At 33.7% G+C, this 19,891-nt stretch overlaps 1 protein-coding gene and 1 pseudogene across 1 annotated transcript; both read right to left on the bottom strand.

The window, feature by feature from the left end:
* Positions 1–5,962: 5,962 nt before the first annotated feature.
* On the bottom strand, positions 5,963–7,537 carry LOC113338523 (protein ETHYLENE INSENSITIVE 3-like). Its single transcript, XM_026583927.1, has one exon. It carries the CDS (start codon positions 7,526–7,528, stop codon positions 5,963–5,965), a length of 1,566 nt encoding a protein of 521 aa, XP_026439712.1. The 5' UTR covers positions 7,529–7,537.
* Positions 7,538–17,786: 10,249 nt separating this feature from the next.
* LOC113338522 lies at positions 17,787–19,391 on the bottom strand (annotated as a pseudogene).
* Between the last annotated feature and the right edge of the window lie 500 nt (positions 19,392–19,891).

Genomic DNA, 19,891 nt, shown 5'->3' with positions numbered 1-19,891 from the left:
GTTAAATGACCTGATCCAGTGACATGGAAATGACAATTTCTTGAACTTTTGGTGAACTGAATTCATATTTGCAAATTGACTGTTACTGGATATGACAACAACAACTAGCTAATTCATTTATTTTCTGAAAACCACAAATTTAATTTAATTTTTTGATCACTAATCATACCCAAAATCAAGATTGCACTATAATATCTGCAAAATAAAGAAAATGACCATCATAATGTTTCAACATCCATTTAGTCAGATTTAACGAACAACACTCACCCTTTTAGATAATTCTCCATCAAATTTTTCCAAATTTTAACGTTACTTTGAGATTTTTTTTTAATTGTATGAACAACATGAAATAGGTGATGAAGTTAAAGAAGATCGATTAGGTGATTCAGTGTTTATTACTGAATGAGATGGCGGAACCAAACGATCTTCTTTCTTTCTCTCTGTATTTTTTATTTTGTCTTGATTTGAAGTTTCCAAACTTTTGCTTCAATGACGTCTGTGGGGATTGAACAAGAGAGAAGGAATAAAATGGGGTTCTAAGGGATAATTTGGTAATTTTAAACACAATTTTAATAAAAAATCGAATATATAATATTTAAGGTGGTCAACTGCTTTCTTTCACAGTCAACACTTGGTCTAGGTACCATCCCTTAATATTTGAAATGTTGGGTACCAAATTTAGGTGTCGGTCATTTTTCGGATACCATTCGTTAAATAACCTTATATTAAAGTGGTCTTGTAAGTATTAGTATTCAATTAAAATAGATATTTGGGCGAGGATTAAATCCCAGTTTTTAGGATTTTATGATTTTAAATAAATAAAGTGGTCCCACCTTGCGTTTAGTTATTGATTTTAAATTGGAGAAAAATATAAAAACGAGGATATAACTCTGATTTTTTACCCTTCTTTTTTCTGGCGAGGATAAGCATGTACAAATCCCTTTTAATGTTCTCTGCTTTCAAGCAGAGAAAAACAAGACCTGATAATACACCACGGCTTTTTGTCTATTTCGTCCCACTCTTCTACTCCACTAGACTTATCTTTATTGGTATTTTAGTAAACCTTGTACTTTCCCTTTATTTGAACTTCTTTCCTAATTGAATTATACTACAATAATGACCGATACACTTTGAAAAATTATTATTGATTTGTGCCATGGATTTCTGTCTTTAACTTCTATTTATATACTACTCCCTCCGTTCTTTTTTAATATGCCGGTTTTTATAAATAAAAATTTTACAAAAATAGGCCAGTTTCTTAATTGGGAAAGTCAAATGTTACTTTAATTTTTTGGGACCATTTTTCTCTTAACTTCTTTTGGTGACAAGTGTCATGTGGACCACTTCACTTTACTTCTTTTGCTAACAAGTGTCACGGGGACCATTTCACTTTACTTCTTTTACTGACAAGTGTCATGAGGACCACTTTCAATGATTAGTTCTCTTAATTTCCTTAAATTTCGCTAAAAACAAAACCGGCCTATTAAAAAAGAACGGAGGGAGTAGTTAATTTAAGGCCTACCAAATTCTATTCCTACCTAAATAAGGGGAATGCGGGGTATTTAAAAAGGGTGAAATAACTAAATTAGCCTCACAAGAAAACCTAAAAGCTTAAACCAAGTCTATTTCAGTTTCATTTTTTTAGGCACTTTTCTACCAACCCATTCCCCTTGATTAGGTTTTTGATTAATTTATACATTCAAAATTGAAATATCCTAAAATGGTTATCTGGATTTAACCAGAATCGGTCAATATGAATGTTCACATTAGCCGATTCTGGACAATTAACTGATATGCACATACACATCGGCCAACTCTAGTTTAATGTTGTTCGTGGTTGAATAAATACAATCGGTCAAGGATCATTTTATATCGACAAATTTTGCTTTCAAAAAAAATGTTGGTTTTTAAGGTACAATCGGTCAAGATACGAGACCAATTCCTGATTAAGAAACTGTCAATTTATTTTGTTGGTTTTCAGCCTATAATCGGTCGATATGAACATTCATATAGGTTTTTTTTTTAATAATTTGTTCTCGATGGTTTCTAGGTTATAATCAGCCTATATATAAACCAATATCCTCTGATTATAGAATTTCAATTACTTTAATCGGTGGATGTGAATGTATTGAGACTTCCGATTGTAGGTCGGGTTACTTAAGAACATGTGCTATAGTTTTGTTAATAATATGGCCAGACTGAACAAAAAACTTTTAACGAAACAATTGTTCTTGATGAAGAGGATGTCAAGGAAGAAATATTCATGCAAGGATTTTCATAAAAATGGTGGCTATAAGTATGAAATAACAAAATTCTTTGTACATTAAAATCATAAAGGATCTGGTTAATACTTATAATGATTCTAAGATTTAAATTGTAAATTTTTAATTGTAACTAACCAAATTTGTTGATGCTCAAGGTAAAAATCTTGAAAAACAAAGAGTCATGATTTGAAATCAAAAGAAGTTTGTTTCTGAAAGCAGGATAACCAAAGAGTCGCATAGGCAGTCATAAAGTGATTGTTCTAACTCATAAACATAATCAACCCACTATGAAGAGAATCAAGGACACTGAAGAAACTTTCATGATGGTGATCTCAAAAGGAAGACATTATTGAGAACTGACTCTCTTTGCTTATAGTTTCTAGTTAACTCCTTGTAGGAATTTTAGTCTTATTGTTTCAAAGAAGAACATTAGCTTTTGGAGTAGCGTTTTTATGTGTTTTACATTAGCTATTTGAAGTACTATCATCTTGCAATGACTATTTAAATTTTATGTTGGAGTTGATTGCAATACCTAATTTTTATTAATTATATATATGCTTATTGTGTGGTTTTCTATCATATTTTTGGCGATTAGGACGGATATCTCATATGTTCTCATAGGTTAAACTCTTAACTCTTTATATGTATTACTAAAACTGGGGTAAATTATTTTGAGAATTGGAATATTTATTTCTCACGATTACACTTTGTCAATATATTGCAGGGACTCCGTAAGATGTTCTTTCGTTGTCGCGTTACCTCCCCGAAACCATAATTGGTTGGGAGAATTAGATCTAAAACTTTAATCTTTGCATCCGTACATGGCTAGAGAAGATATAATTCTTATGTTGAGTTATATCGCTAAATTTTTTCTCTTTGCTCGTGAGTGGCCTAGAGAATAGTTTTTGTCGATAATTATTTTTCTCATGAAAATAATGTATCGTGGTGCCTCTAACAGTAAGATCATTCTTTTTAACTTCTTTGTTTGTAACTGGCGAGAAGAGAAAATTTTTTTGGGATTTAATTTACTTTGTTCGTATCTGACGAGTAAATTTGTTAATGTCCAAAAAAATCCTTCCACTTGTTGTTAAAGTAAGTTCGTTCATGTTGTTCTTTAGGGAATGACATCACATAGGGGAGAGTTCAATTTGAACTTGTGATAAATAAATATATCTTTGTGGGGAGTGCGACTGTGTAATTGTAGGAGATGACTATGTTGTCAACGTTAGATGAACAAAACTATATTTTGATTTCTAGTATACTAAAGTCAAGTCTCAGACGAGATATAGAAGTTGGTAGTTGAGTATCATACATCACTGAATAACCCTCGAACACTGAAGATCGAATAACCCTCGAATACTGAAGATCGACGAAGACATTTGGAGAACTTCATCAACAAAGATATATGAAAACTGAACCATTCTATCTACTCGCATGCATTATCATTCTATCTATATAGGCATATGGCTTCTATTAGATTTAATATTGCAAAGAAAAAATTTCAAGTCAATCTTGTCTTGTCAAATATCTCGAAATATATATGATTTAAGCAATGAATGTTTATTGGTCATTAGCAATTTTAGTTTGAAACAATTTATTGTTCAAGAACGATTTTGTGTCATATGGATCATTTGAAAATTTCCCAAGCAATGATATTTATATCTATGGCAATTGGGAATGTTTCAACATCAAAAGAGAGTTTATATAACTATTGTTGTGGCATTTTGAGGATAATGTTGCTTTATACTAGTAGGCAATCTATCTAGGAAATGTCCAATCAATATAGATTTGGAACAAATGTAAGTAAAATATAAATACTAAGATACTCGGTAAATATATTAAATATATATAATACGGAGAGTTCGGATGAGTAAAGTCCTAGCACATATATATACCTTGATAAGCTATAGGGATAAGTACAGATTTCTTATGGCCATCCATAGAGTTTATACGCGTCGAATATGTATTTCTGATATGGGCCCGAGATAAATTCACAAGTTTTTCTCAAAGAAAAAACCCGGGGGGGGGGGGGGGGGGGGGGGGGGGGGGGGGGGGGGGGGGAATCAGTTGTGGACTCAGTTGTACCTAGTCTATTGCTAATGGATTTTTGGATTTAACATATAGTTAATAATGTTTATGAAGAATACAATTAGAATTCATACACATCTTTGGTTGGTAACCGAGCAACAAGCTTAAGCTGGTCACCAACTCCTTTTTGAATGGCAACATCCAATCTATGAAGAATAAAACAGGCTAGACCACTGCCAACATCATTACTAACTATACAATTCTTCAAACGCTTAAAAAACATTACAATATCCTCACTAAATTATTAATAGAAATTCATAATATTCTTTTAAATATCGAATAATTTGATGAGGATTTTTGATATATTATGGTTTTAGCTGAAAATGCCAATTTACAACCCTAATAATAGAATAATATTTTTATCAAGTATGGCGTGCTATTTATTTATTTTGAAAACGTAAAATGTTTTGAATACTATGGAAAGCCACCGGTTGTGATTGTGCACTGATCTTGTAGGAAGCTTAAAAACGTATTATTTGAAGTATAAAAAAATTACTCATTTATTGGAATTGGATAGTGATAATAAGGCAAATGTAAACCGAGTGGCACTGGATTAAATACTACAGTATTAGAACTTGCACCAACAAACAATAGACTCCTTCACCTTGAAATTTAAACAAGAACTAAAATCAAGTCATATTAATTGTATTCTTTTATGCATAATAAAATATGATAGTAATAAATTTCTCCATTTTCAAAATCGGAAATCCTATTCATCTTCCTATTCTCCACCTTCCGACTCTGCTCTCTCCAATCTAAACCACACATCTGGGATTTGGATCATATTCAGATATATTTGGGGTTCGCCATTTCCCAGATGTGAAATTTAGATTAGAGGGAGCAGAGTAAGAAGGTACATAATAGGGAGCTGAATAGCACCGCCGTATCAAAATAATTCCTATAAATATCCAACACATTCGAAAAATATTATCGAATCATACAAATGGTAATTTTCTGCTTTTTAATTAAAACTTTGTTGTTAGTATATACGGTGCTGGACTTAGTATGCACTATATTACTAGGATAAAGCAAACCTTATTTATAATTAATTAACTTTAACAAATAGAGTAATGATTAGATAAAGAGGGAAATGAAAGTCTCTTCTTGACCGTTATCACACCATAGGTTGTTAATCATTATGACAACAACTCTTGACCTCAACGATATTGGGAATTAATGAGTTGACTTTTTTCTTGAAGCTATTATAACATTTGACTGTAGATGAGGAACAATAAACTACGTACTGCGCTTTCTTCTTTTCTCTCGCTCTTCGGAAGTTTAACAAACCATAATAATGCAAGAACATAAACGAGTGTGGCGCTGAAAGGAATCGAAAACAGAGAAGACATTACTGTTTATGGACTTTTAAAATTACTACAATTAAGCAACTGCGCTACCAAAAGTCTAAATTATTTTTTCTTTAAAATAAGAAAATAAGAAAAATGTCTTGAGAAGCATTTCCCCAGAAATGGTCCATGGACATTAACCAACAAAAAACTAGCTCCTCGACCTCATTCGAAAGATGATAAAGTGAGCGAGACCTATCAAGAAACGATATAAAGCCTTCGCCCTTATGTCATTATTCTATTTTATCTCTTGTCCTCCCGTTTTTAGAAATTCCACAGGGAAATGCTCTCTTCTTGCATATGGTAATCATTATATGCCATGTTGGAATTAGAGTTAAAACTGAAGGTATCAGTATTGATATCACTTATAATTAGGTTCTGCTCGAACTGAATTTCGTGCACTGGAAATATGTTCTGATCCATGGATAGATTCATGTTTGGACTCATGGGAGTACTGTCAACTTCATTGCTAGTTTCTTCCAAGATGTGGCCAGCCCCCATACTTTCAACAAGTTGCACTTTGTTCCGGATGGGACTTTGATCATCTATTACCCCATCAAACCACACATGATTATTAGGATTCCTCACCTGCGGAACATTTGGATCAGAGGATGAAACTAAGTTATCAATCGAGTTCTCCACATGCTCATCTTCTTTCTCAAAACGAGAAATGTCCTCTATAGGTGGTGGGGTTGCAGCTGGATTTTGGCAGGAAATTTGAATTTCATTTGCATTAGATGAAATAGAAGCTTGACTCGATTGAGGGCATAACATAGAGAAAGCTGGTGGTTCCCTCTCTTCATTAATCTGAAAATTTGATAAGATGTCGAGACCTTGAGAAGGATAGCTTTCATGTGCGCTAGAGGCCAGGTGATCGTTTCTCGAAGTCCTGCCAAGAAATCCACTACAATAATTGCTGGAAGGGCATGGAAGTTTATGCACACGGTTACTTTCTACCACGGTTTGCAGATCATCCGAGGACTTCCTCTTCCTGAAAAAATCTAAGTGACTGATTTCTCTCTCCGATGGCTGAGCCGTGATTCTTTCATTTGCTCTGTCTAATCCCGCTACTCCCCCAAGATTGGACAGATTCATATCGCTGGGCTCCGACTGTTGTACTTCCATGTTTGACTCAACTTCAACCCCTTGAACATCATGGTCACTGTTGTCACTGATGGTGATGAAGGATGCAGTACTGCGACCAGAAGAAGACATAGAAGAGATATTCCCATAGCGGAGCTTCATGGATAACGTCTCCTCCTGATCAAGTATAGCCTGCCAAGTTAGATTATCTTTGGCCGCCATCTTTTCATGAAAGAACCTAGACTGCTTAGCAAGCCTTCGGATCCTGGCAAAATTAGGTGACATATGCTTGATTACAGCCGTTAATACAATAACTTTCCATTTCTTTATCAGATCATGAGGTTTCTTGTACGGTGGAGGACCTTGATCTCTTGGTAAGCCCAATTCGGACCACCATTCCTCATTTCCGGAGGGCCACCATGGTGGTGCTACACCCTTCTCGATGGGGAACTTCCTCTGAGATGGGTTACAGAGCCGTGTTAGAGTAGACAAGATACATCCCAATGTGATGTCCGGCAGTTCGTGCAAAGAACGAGGGGGAAAAGCCCCAAGGCCTCTTTTCGGATCAGGAATTGCATGATCTAACTTGTAATTCTCGATAACAACGGGAGCGTTTCGGCTGAATCTCACTTTCCCATTCCACCACTCACAAAGATTATCCGATGTCCCGGTAGCCGACTTACCATTCTCAAGGATGATCCCGTAGACGAAACCTTGGGCTTTGCAACCTTCCATCATTTGCAGCATGTCCCTCAGAATTCCATACTGTGTAGTGGCCAACTTTTTCGTTCTCCTTTGGACACGCTTTTTCGTTTGTGTATGATGTCTTTTTATATTAGGAACTCTAACCTTTGTTAGGCTGTCCTCTTGCATGCGCTGTAAGAGCCATCGGTAGATATTCAGTCTCCTCTCAACTTCCACGGCATCTATTTCTTCGTCACTACCTGAATCTTCCTCTACACTTGCCAGTGGTTCAGATGATAGAAAATCAAGATTTTCATTCGAACCGCTCGTGAATTCAAATATCCCCACCATCTCGAAATCAGGTTATCTATCTTTAAACTATACTATTTCGATCTCTAAAGTCCCAAAGCTTCGATCGGGAAGTGCCTTCAAGAGGAGATCAAATCATGAATTTCCTTGAAAAAAACAAGGACTCATCAGAACTAGAAGTGACTTACATAAGAAAACGTTGCATGCAATCATCATTCAGTTCTACTTGATTACTAGAGACATGAACAAACAAGAAAATCTAACAAAACATATAATGTACTCAGATGAGAGACAAAAAAAAAAAAACAATTTAGTACACAGAGCATATAAATGGAAAGAGTAAAAAGAAATCAGATGATAAAATGAAATAAAATGGGTTTAAATAAAATTTTCAAACCATTTATCGATCCATCATAGATTTAACCATTTATGTTACCATAAAAAATTATTAGTAGTAAAATTCCCTAAAAATACGCTAAACCTAATTAGTATTCCAAATTAACATTATTAACTTTCTTATCTTTTCAAAACTAGATAATTTTCAGAGCTTGTGTAGCAGCCGCTGCAGAAGTTGACCTGGAACTAGAAATGAAGCTTTAACCGTGAGTCTGTGACTCCAAAGAAATCAAAAAGGATAATCTAAAACATAAGCAGAGACTACAACATCTTCAAAAATGCAGTCATTGTGAGTGAGCAAGCGGGAAAGTGTATTAACATCACCATCATCATCACACCCACGTTAATCAAAGATTTTAATCTGAAACTTCATATTAAAGGGGAACAAAGAACAAAAAACTACAATCACAAATCAGAAAAATCATAAAACGGGTATCACTACTATCACATCTATTCTCATTTATTTCCCAATTTTAAATCCATGAAAAAATAGATATATACTTCAAGAGAAGGGGGTCTTGGAGAAATCTAAGACCAACACAATCTAAGACATAAAAAATAAAAAAGTAAATAACCAACGTCAGATGTCAAATGTTGTTTCTGACTGATTGATATGCCAGTGATAGATGAAATTAAAAACCAGGGAAATAAATATATAATTGACATATGACAAAAGATAGCATTTCTAATATTTATGACCAACTATAAGACGACGAGAGAATAAAAACTGGTGAGGAAGAGAAAAACTGAATATATAGACAAAAGTTGGGAAGAACTAAGAAGGGGTTGGTTACCAGGGTACGTAATCCTTGTTGTTACTGCCACTAATTTTTCTTCATCGAACTCTGTAAATCAAAAATAGAAAAAACAAATGAATATTCTATATAAAGAAGAATATTAAACAAATGAACATTCTCTTTAACTAGGACTTAAGTGACATATTTTTCTGAGTAATGAAGCCATTATCTTAGAAGAGGCTAAGCTACAAATATCTGAAGAAGAAGAAATGAAAATAAGAAATTTTACATTTATAGGGGCAGTCGAAGTAAGGATCGCGTTTTTTGTTGTTGTTGGAACAGTTTAACCTCTTCACTCTCAATTTATAGGCAACTATTAGGAGAAAATCACAATCAAATTTGGACAAAAATTTAAACCACGCACTTTTCTTTTAATGCTCATTCTAGAATGAGATCTTTTATGGATTCCATAGACATACCAAAAATGTACATAAATTATCATTTAATGAATGTTTAATATTTTTGAAAATTCACATTGTGGTAATTATTTTTTACTTTTCTTTTATTTGGGCTTTATTTTTATATTTTGTTGAGGCCTGTTTTTTTATTTGTACAAATTTTGGTTATAAAATTAGTTTATAGTACGTGGGGTTAACCGTTTTCTTCCTAAAACCATTCGTCATATTTTAGTGTTATTTGGTTTAGTTATAATTAATGGAAAATATTATTTTGTTATTTTTATGTGACTAGTTGCGGAAAAACCGCAAAATACCAGTGCGTATTTGTATAGTAGGAAAGTTAAGACTGCGTTATTTATATCATCTGATAGATCGATTAAGACAGATTGCTTTGTTATGATTAGTACGACAAATTTAGATTCTTCGCTTTTATATTGTATTTAGTATTTACGATCAGTTTCTCAACTTTGATTTTTTTTTATACATTATTAAAGTCGTTAGAGGTTTTTTTTAGGCGATAACGACTTTTGAACGTTTGTAGTTAAAACGAAAACAAACTAATCATAGGTGAAACAATTCTTAAAAAAAGTTTTTACTTAACGAACCAAAAATGTAATCAGAGTATGAATGGTGAATAAGCAAGCTTGTAACGGTGATCAAATAGTATATTGTATCAACTCAGTTAGTTAGTAATTGAAATTATCTATGAATTGACATAACATTAGAAAATTATCACGGGACAAGATCTGGCATCCAGCTATTGTCGGAAAAATATTATATCCTTTAATTATTAAGTGCTCGACGTGGAATTTATGGATATCATATAATGTCTTGACTTTACACATAGTAAAAAATGGCAATTTAAAAGCCTAATAGTGAAGATAAAGTTTTTTTCTTCAAAATCTGGCTTCCGAAAGAGATTGTTTAAAACTCCTATATATTCGGTATATTCTGGAAAACTACCAGTTGTTACTACCTGGTTTATTGATATTCAGATTTTTAAATTTAGAATCTAGTTATTAAAAATAATAATTCTTCTTTAACTGTTGAGTAATCTAACGCGGTTTCGGGATATCGTATGTACGATATAATTTTTAGTCGAAACCTAAAAGCGGCTATTTAAAGCCCTTATAATGAAGGTATGGTTTTTGCAAGTCTGACTTAGAATAAAAAATTAAACCTTCAATATTTGGAATAGTATGAAAACATATGATTACCTAGTTCATTGATCTTATGATAGGATTAAAGACGTGTTGTTTGAAGCATAAAGGATTACTCATTGATTGGAGATACTAATTTAACAAATTAATCTAAAATTTAACCAACACTTGAATCAATGTGCTGACATGTTATCTAAAATTCAGATAATTTAATCTTTTTATTTTGTTAAATAAGAAACTCTATAAAATGATATTGGATTAAAAAAAAACTCGGCTTGCGATTTAGGATCAACATCTAGTTATTATAAAACATAGAATACCCTTTAATCATGAGTAGTTTAACAAATGCTTCTTTTTTTTTGATGTGGTAACTTTTACACGGAATCTAAAATTTCCGATTTAAAGCTTTGGTAGTGAAGGCAAAGCTTCTCTAAAGATTAGCCTAGGAAAAAAAATCCTTTAAAAACCTTTTGAAACGATCTGAAAAATAACTAGACGTGACTACCTAGTCTACTGAAATGGAGATTTAGGATTGAACTAGTTGTTATTACAAATGTATGGTACTTTTTAATCATTAACCAATCTAATTTTGGCTTTTTGGATGTTACATTGCGCTCCTACTTTTATCTGAAACTTGAAAATGACTATTTAAAACCCTAACAATGAGAACAAAGTTTTCTCAAGCCTAGCTTAATTAGAGTTTGCTTTTTAAAAGATCTTAAATATTTGACAGACTTACCCAGTCCTTCGTTTTGAGAAAAAGCTTGAAGACGTGTTATTTAAAGAAACATAAATTATTTATTCATCCAAGTCAGTTGTTTAATAAATCCAAAATAAAAACACGGTATGAATCAACAAAGAAGATGGCGTGTTACCTAAAATTTAAATAATCAAATAATTTACTCTACGGACTTCATTAATATAGTAGATTTTTTTAATTTAACATTAGTTAAAAAAAACTCGTCTTGTGATTTAAGGAAACATCCAATTGTCATAGAGTATAAAATATTCTTTAACTATTAAGTAGTTTAACAAGGTCTTCTTGGATATTATATATGTGCTTTGATTTTTATGCAAAATAAAAATTGACAATTTGAAAAATAGTGAGATACATTCACAGAATGGGGAATAATATTAAGAAGCGGAGGAGAAGTTATTCTTCTCGGCATCCTTGTCCTGTGATCCTGCCTGTTAGAGCATTGCTCGATCGAACTCACAAGTGTTGCTATTGCAAGCTTGTTTTCAAATTTAGTTGTCAAAACTATATTTTGATTTCTAGTACAATTAGTTAAGTCTCATACTAGGATCGAAATGTAGTTGAGAAACAATGGATCACGGCAGTCATCATTGCGTTCTACCGTTTGAAGGCGAAGATCAATCGAAATTTTGGATAACTTTATCAACAAAAGGTAAGTGAAGACTGAACCACCTATATCTCAAGTTATATTTACTTTTCTATCATTGAGACGATGTGACATAACTAATTAGATTGTTATGTATACAAGAATTTCAAGTCAAGTTTATCTTGATAATTAGTTCTCGAATATAATAAATAAGCTTAATGAACATTTCTTCATACTTTATGAATTTCGGTTAAGGACAATTTATTGTTCTGAATCAAAATCATGATTCAAGTTTTGTCGTTCAAAAATAGCATGGGACAATCATATGTGTCATTAACGTTATTCGGAAATGTTTTGAATCGCTATGGATTCGGATACAAAACAGTGTTATCAATCTTACAAACTGAGAAAACTGTTATAAGTCTGAACTCGTTATACATGTACTTGTACACGTAGCGGAGTAGCCATATATAGACTTACAGATTTGTGGTACGCATATTTTTATGCACATCATGTGAAAATTTGTTTAACTCGTGAACCGGATCGGTATGCATACTGGTATGCAAACCATTTTGGAACTGTGGTTACAGAACCGGGGTCGGTATCCAAATCGGTATGCAAACCTAAACAGTTTTGTATTCCTGAACTCGGATGTGTAACCAAACCGATACGGCATACGCAAACCAAATTAGTTCCATGAACTCCGGACCGGTGATAGTCTTAAGGTTTCCAAACCAGTACGCATATCTAAATAGTTCTGTTAACTCTAGAGCTTGGTTTAGCTCGTTAGCTCACAAACCGGTACACGTACTGTGACTAAACCGACTCACGGTTGACAACGGTATTTGTGTACACCTACTAGCCATGTCGATTATTTTAAAGTGCAATTAAATTATTTCTACGAGATAATTAGCATTTGATTAATTATCTAAAAAACTAGACGTATTTTATCACATGATTGTGGCTCGGAGTTATTGTCTTATGTGTCCATGAAAATGAGTATTAAGCTTTTAAGTTCAAATCGGCTAGTTTCGGCTAACCATGTTGAACGTAGTCTTTGTACACGGTTTAGTTACAGTTTCACCTAACTAGAGTGTATATCTTGTTTATGTAATTAAATCAAATTCAAAGATTCATCTAACGATGGATATTGTTTGCTTGGTTCCAAAACTATCTTAGCATAAACTTAAAGCAAACTATGCTTCGAATGTCTGTAAAAGGGGAACTTAAACCAACTGGGATCTTTGAATCCCGAAACTAATTTTTGGTGTGTCCTAGTTGTATATGGAGTCATCTTCTTCTTAACCCATTCAGGGTTTAGCGACTACAAAGACTTCATAGGGCTTTGTGAAACCAAGTCCAGTTATGATAACTCGTGTACCTTGATCTTGATCGATTGTTGAGATACTCACTTGATCAAGATAGATATAAATCATCAAAGTTCTCTTCGTTTCAAACTTTGTTGATTCCACAGGTTTTATACTTCTGATGTGAATAACAATCTAGGCTGCACTTAGGGTTGCACAAGTTCGGATTTTGAGGTTAGATAGACTTTTTATATTGCTATCGATTTCCATCACCTTTGATCAAACTATTTCATTGTAAAAGGAAATCATATATAGGCTTAATCTGTAGGAGGTAGTTTTGGCTTGAAGTCTTCAATTGAGTTGAAGAGACTCTTAGTTGGTGTGACTTCAGCTAAGGGAAGTAATTGTGCGGAGTCATGTCCAAAGTTAATTGGTAGTAGGCTAGTGTCGGTAGCGTCTTAATACAGTTTGGTGTTCAATCTTTACTAGGTCCCGGGGTTTTTCTGCATTTGCGGTTTTCTCGTTAACAAAACTCTTGGTGTCTGTGTTATTTCTTTTTCCACATTATATTGTTTATCTTTTGTACTAGAGACAACTTCATATAGGTTAGACTAGAAAGTCTAGGAATATGAGACATACAAGTATTACTCGAAGACCTGAAGAACGTGAAGAAGTAACGAGCTACAACGACGACATCATCCTTCCTCTTGAGGTTAGTAATATTGACTTGAACTATTTCATTCCTAACGTATCTTTCAAGTCGTGCTATATTGAAAACATAACTGCAAAGCTGCGAATGATTATTATACTCTAGTAGTGAGACATGATCATATGATCATAGTATTAAGGTGAAAAATTGGGGGTCTAACAACCACACCCAATATTTCGCTTACGCAATCTGTATGACAAACTCCAATATACTTTCAAGAGAATCAACTAGACATTCAGACTCAATATATAGAAAAATATATCAAAGAGTTATATCTCTGTTTCACAATGTAATCAGCAAATTAAACTGATAGAAATCCGTGAATCTGATTATTATGTGAAACAACTTGAGTAACTTGACGAGGCTTTTTGATACATTATGATTTTACCTGAAAAAACCTATTTAAAACCCTAACAAAAAAAATAATAATTTATTAAGTCTTGCGTGCTATTCAGTTATTTTGAAAACGTTAAATGTTTTGAATACTACGGAAAGCAACCAACTGTGATTGTCTACTAACCTTGTGAGAAGCTTAAAAACGTGTTACTTGAAGTATAAAAAAAAATTACTCATCGACTGGACACAATTGTAAAGATAGTGATAATAAAGCAAATGTAAACTGAGTGGCACTGGATTAATTAAAGCCCCGTTTGAGATTGCTTTTTTTCCTCCAAAAGCACTTTGTAACCAACTTGTAACAAACTTTTAAGTAAAATAACGTTTGGTAAACTTTTTTCAAAGCATTTTTCTCCAAAAGCACTTCTATTTACGCCAACTTTTAAAAGCTATCCAGGAGTAGCTTTTAAAAGCAGTAAAAGCAGAAGTTGTGGACCCACTTAATTTTAATTAATTGATTCTCTATTTTAACCTTGTTATTATATTAAAAAGACAAAATATACCCTTAAATATTTATTTATGTACAATTATTTCACTAATCAAATTTTACTAAATTTTGTTATAAAATAATAATTACAAAAAAGAATAATAATAGTATTTAAAGGTAAAAATTAAAAATTAGTTAAAAATTAAAATATTAAATGATCAAAATACGAATAAGAATTATTATCATTTTTTATCTTTTTTTTTAAATTTATTTATTTTCTCCTAATATTAATTTTTTTTAACTTAATTTAAATAATATTCAAAATATTTTTTTTTGTTATTAATAGATGTAATTTAAAAAGAATTTCTAAACCGTGTATATTTTCGTTATTAGCCACATCATAAGTACTTCAACATGATAATTTACCAAACAAAATTTACAGTTTATTGGTTCCACAACACTTTACATATTATAGTTTATCAATCGTCTAGCTACTTTATTTTTAAAGCACAGGGCAACAACACACAACACATCACAACAGAAAAGCTCTTTTGTAAAACTCACGACAATACCAAACTAGGCTTAAGTACTATTAGAACTTGCACCAACAAACAATGGACTCCTTCACCTTGTAATTTAAACAAGAACAATATGATGGTAATAAACTTCTCCGTTATCAAAATAATTCCTATAAATATCCAACACATTCGAGAAACATTATCCAAACAGAATTTCTATGATGGTAATAGCTTCATTTTGTTTAATTTTTTTTTGTTATTAATAGATGTAATTTAAAAAGAATTTCTAAACCATGTCTATTTTCGTTATTAGCCACATCATAAGTACTTCAACATGATAATTTACCAAACAGAATTTACAGTTTGTTGGTTCCACCACACTTTACATATTAAAGTTTATCAATCGTCTAGCTACTTTATTTTTAAAGCACAGGGCAACAACACACAGCATAGCATAACAGAAAAGCACTTTTATAAAACTCACGACAATACCAAACCAGGCTTAAGTACTATTAGAACTTGCACCAACAAACAATGGACTCCTTCACCTTGTAATTTAAACAAGAACAATATGATGGTAATAAACTTCTCCATTATCAAAATAATTCCTATAAATATCCAACACATTCGAGAAACATTATCCAATCGTAAAAATAGTAATTTTCTGCTTTTTAATCACAACTTTGTTGTTAATATATACGAGGACTGATGTAGCATGCACTATTATTACTAGGGAAAAGCAAACCTTAATTATAATTAATTAACTTTAACAAATGAGTGTATCTATGTGTACCCCTGCTAGACCAGGGGTGCACATTCCTCCCTTCACCATTGGATTATATTAAACCATGATTTACAGTAATAATTATGAATCTAATTTATGACGTGGGGAACTGGGATACATCTCTCCATTCGTTCTTACATTTCACTCTTTCTCCAGAGCCTTTTCTTTGTGGAATTCTCCAGAGCTTTTTCTTTGTGGAAACCAATGAAACAGTGAACTATATCCTCTTCAAGCGAATTAGAAACATTTCAACTCGTTCATCTCTTCTACCTACAAAGAACCCAATGGTGAATATTTAAAAGAATCAACCTAATTAAATTTGAACTAAATTGGGTATTAAAGTCTAAGTATCCCTTAAATTTAAACTAAGTTGTCGACTAAGAGAAACTAGATACAGAACGAAAGGAGAAAAATGATTTTGAAGAAAAAAAATGACCTCCCTATCAGACATCTATACAAATCAAAGCTCATCTTCTAGTTTGGAGGTATGTTTTCAATAAAATAATTCTCTTTGAATTTGATGATGTTGTTTTCACTTGGGACGGAATCTTTCATTAATCTGCTGTGTTTTTATTTCCTTGTAACTCTATTTTATAACTTTCTTCATGTTTAATGAATCTCCTTTTCTCGATAAAAAAAGAAGAGAGCAAAAGTGATTTCCATATCCAAATCAAAGCACAACAAGGAAATTAATAAATTGATAACCTTCAGAAATTCCAAATATAAAGTCTTCCTGAGATTCTAATCTATCCCAACTAAACCGTGAATCATCTTTGAGATCATAAGAGATAAACTTATATGTTGTTTGCATATCTTTGCCGATTCAAGTCCATCCTTTTCCACAAGCTACACAAAGAAATGAAACAGTACATTCACGATATGATACATATCAGGGAAATCTTTAGCCAAACATCAATTAATTTTCATATGATACTCTAGTTCCATCCACTATAGTCACAAGATATAAAAATGAAAATCGATTTCTTACAAGAAAGAGAAAATGAAATGTAAAAAGAAAGGAAAGGAAAGCTAGAGTCATCTGGTTTTGTTTCCGATGTTTGTCCCCCGTTCCCGATATAGGTTGTGCTGATCTTTTTAGAAATAAAAAAAAATATAAACTATAGTTAGAATTAAGCCAATAGTAATGAGAGGAATTAAGCCAATATCCTTAGAATTAACCAGGGGTGCACGTAGATGCACTCTTAACAAATAGAGTAATATTAGATAAAGAGGGAAATGAAGGTTGAAGGTCCCCTCTTCTTGACTGCAATCACACCATAGGCTGTTAATTATTATGACAACAACTCTTGACCTCAAAGATATTGGGGATTACCGGGTTGACTTTGTCTTAAATCCACAATAACATTTGACTGTAGATGAGGAGGAACAATAAACTACGTACTACGCTTTCTTCTTTTCTCTCGCTCTTCGGAAGTTTAACAAACCATAATAATGCAAGAACATAAACGAGTGTGGCGCTGAAAGGAATCGAAAACAGAGAAGACATTACTGTTTATGGACTTTTAAAATTACTACAATTAAGCAACTGCGCTACCAAAAGTCTAAATAAATTTAAAAAAAAAAAAAAAGTAAGAAAAATATATTTAGAAACAATTCCGCGGAAAGTCTGCCATGGTCCATGGACATTAACCAAGAAAAAAAGCTAGCTCCTCGACCTCAATTGAAAGATTATAAAGCGAGCGAGACATATCAAGAAACGATCTAAAGCCTTCGCCCTTTGGTCATTATTCTGTTTTATCTTCTGTCCTCCCGTTTTTCAGAAATTCCACAGCGAAATGCCCTCTTCTTGTATTCGGTAATCATTAAACGCCATGTTGGAATCTGAGTTAAAACTGAAGATATCAGTTGTGATATCACTTAGGTCCTGCTCGAACTGAATTTCGTGCACTGGAAATATGTTCTGATCCATGGCTAGATTCATGTTAGGACTCATGGGAGTCCTGTCAACTGCATTGCTAGTTTCTTCCAAGATGTGACCAGACCCCATACTTTCAACAAGTTGCACTTTGTTCCGGATGGAACTTTGATCATCTATTACCCCATCAAACCACACATGACTATTAGGATTCCTCAACTGCCGAACATTTGGATCAGAGGATGAAGCTAAGTTATCAATCGAGTTCTCCACATGCTCATCTTCTTTCTCAAAACGAGAAATGTCCTCTATAGGTGGTGGGGTTGCTGTTGGATTTTGGCAGGAAATTTGAATTCCATTTGCATTAGATGAAATAGAAGCTTGACTAGATTGAGGGTATAACATAGAGAAAGCTGGTGGTGCCCTCTCTTCATTAATCTAAAAATTTGATGAGATGCCGAGACCTTGAGAAGAATAGCTTCCATGTGCGCTAGAACCCTGGTGATCGTTTCTCGAAGTCCTGCCAAGAAATCCACTACAATAATTGCTGGAAAGGCATGGACGTTTATTCTCACGGTTACTGTCCACCACGGTTTCCAGATCATCCGAGGGCTTCGTCTTCCTGAAAAAATCTAAGTGACTGATTTCTCTCTCCGATGGCTGAGCCGTGATTCTTTCATTTGCTCCGTATAATATTGCTACTCCCACAGGATTAGACAGATTCATATCGCTGGGCTTCGACTGTTGTACTTCCATGTTTGACTCAACTTCAACCCCTTGAACATCATGGTCACTGCTGTCGTCACTGATGGTGATGGGGGATCCAGTACTGCCACCGGAAGAAGACATCAGAGAGAGATTCCAAGGATGGAGGTTACTGTAAAACGTCTCCTCCTGATTAATTATAGCCTGCCAAGTTTCAATCTGTTGGGACGTCATCTTTTCCTGCAAGCGCCAAGACATTTCAACAAGCCTTCGAATCCTGGCAAAATTAGGTGACATATGTTTTATTACAGCCGTTAATACAATAACCTTCCATTTCTTGTTCAGATCATGAGGCTTCTTGTACAGTGGGGGTTCTTGATCTCTTGGTAAGCCCAATTCAGACAACTATTCCTCGTTTCCGGAGGGCCACCATGGTGGTCTTACATCCCTCTCAATGGGGAACTTCCTCTGAGCTGGGTTACAGCCCTGTATTAGAGTAGACAAGATATATCTCAATGTGGTGTCCTGCAGTTCGAGAAAAATAGAAAAAGGGGGGAAAGCCCCAAGGCCTCTATTCGTATCAGGAATTGCATGATCTACCTTGTACTGCTCGATGACAATGGGAGCATTTCGGCTGAATCCCACTTTCTCTTTCCACCACCCACGAAGATTATCCGATGCCCCGGTCGCCGACTTACCATTCTCAAGGATGATCCCATAGGCGAAACCTTGGGCTTTGCAAACTTCCATCATGTGCAGCATGCCCCTCAGAATTCCATCTTGAGTCGTTTGCAACTTTTTCCTTCTCCTTCGAACACGCTTTTTCGTTCGAGTTTGATCTCTTTTTATATTAGGAACTCTAACCCTTGTTATGTTTTCTTTTTGCATGCGCTTTAAGAGCGACGAGTAAACACGCATCCTTCTTTCGACTTCCACAACATCTATTTCTTCCTCACTGCCTAAATCTTCCTCTACACTTGCCAGTGGTTCCACTTGTGGAACAAATGATAGAAAATCAAGATTTTTATTCGAATCGCTCGTGAATTCAAATATACCCACCATTTCGGAATCAGGTTATCTATCAGTATACTCTTTCGATCTCTAAAGTCCCAAAGCTTCGGTAGGGAAGTGCCTTCAAGAGGAGATCAAATCATGAATTTCCCTGGAAAAAAACAAGGACTCATCAGAACTAGAAGTGACTTACGTAAGAAAACGGTGCATGCAATCATCATTCAGTTCTACTTGATTACTAGAAACATGAACAAACAAGAAAATCTAACAAAACATATATTCAGATGAGA

The sequence above is a fragment of the Papaver somniferum genome, unplaced genomic scaffold, assembly GCF_003573695.1.
Source record: "Papaver somniferum cultivar HN1 unplaced genomic scaffold, ASM357369v1 unplaced-scaffold_19, whole genome shotgun sequence".
Lineage (NCBI taxonomy): Eukaryota > Viridiplantae > Streptophyta > Magnoliopsida > Ranunculales > Papaveraceae > Papaver > Papaver somniferum.
Note: the sequence above shows the minus strand (reverse complement) of the source record. Positions and strands in the feature narration are given on the sequence as shown.

Coding starts and splice junctions, on each gene's coding strand:
- LOC113338523 (XM_026583927.1), bottom strand. CDS start 7,528: ATGCTGCAAATGATGGAAGGTTGCAAAGCCCAAGGTTTCGTCTACGGG.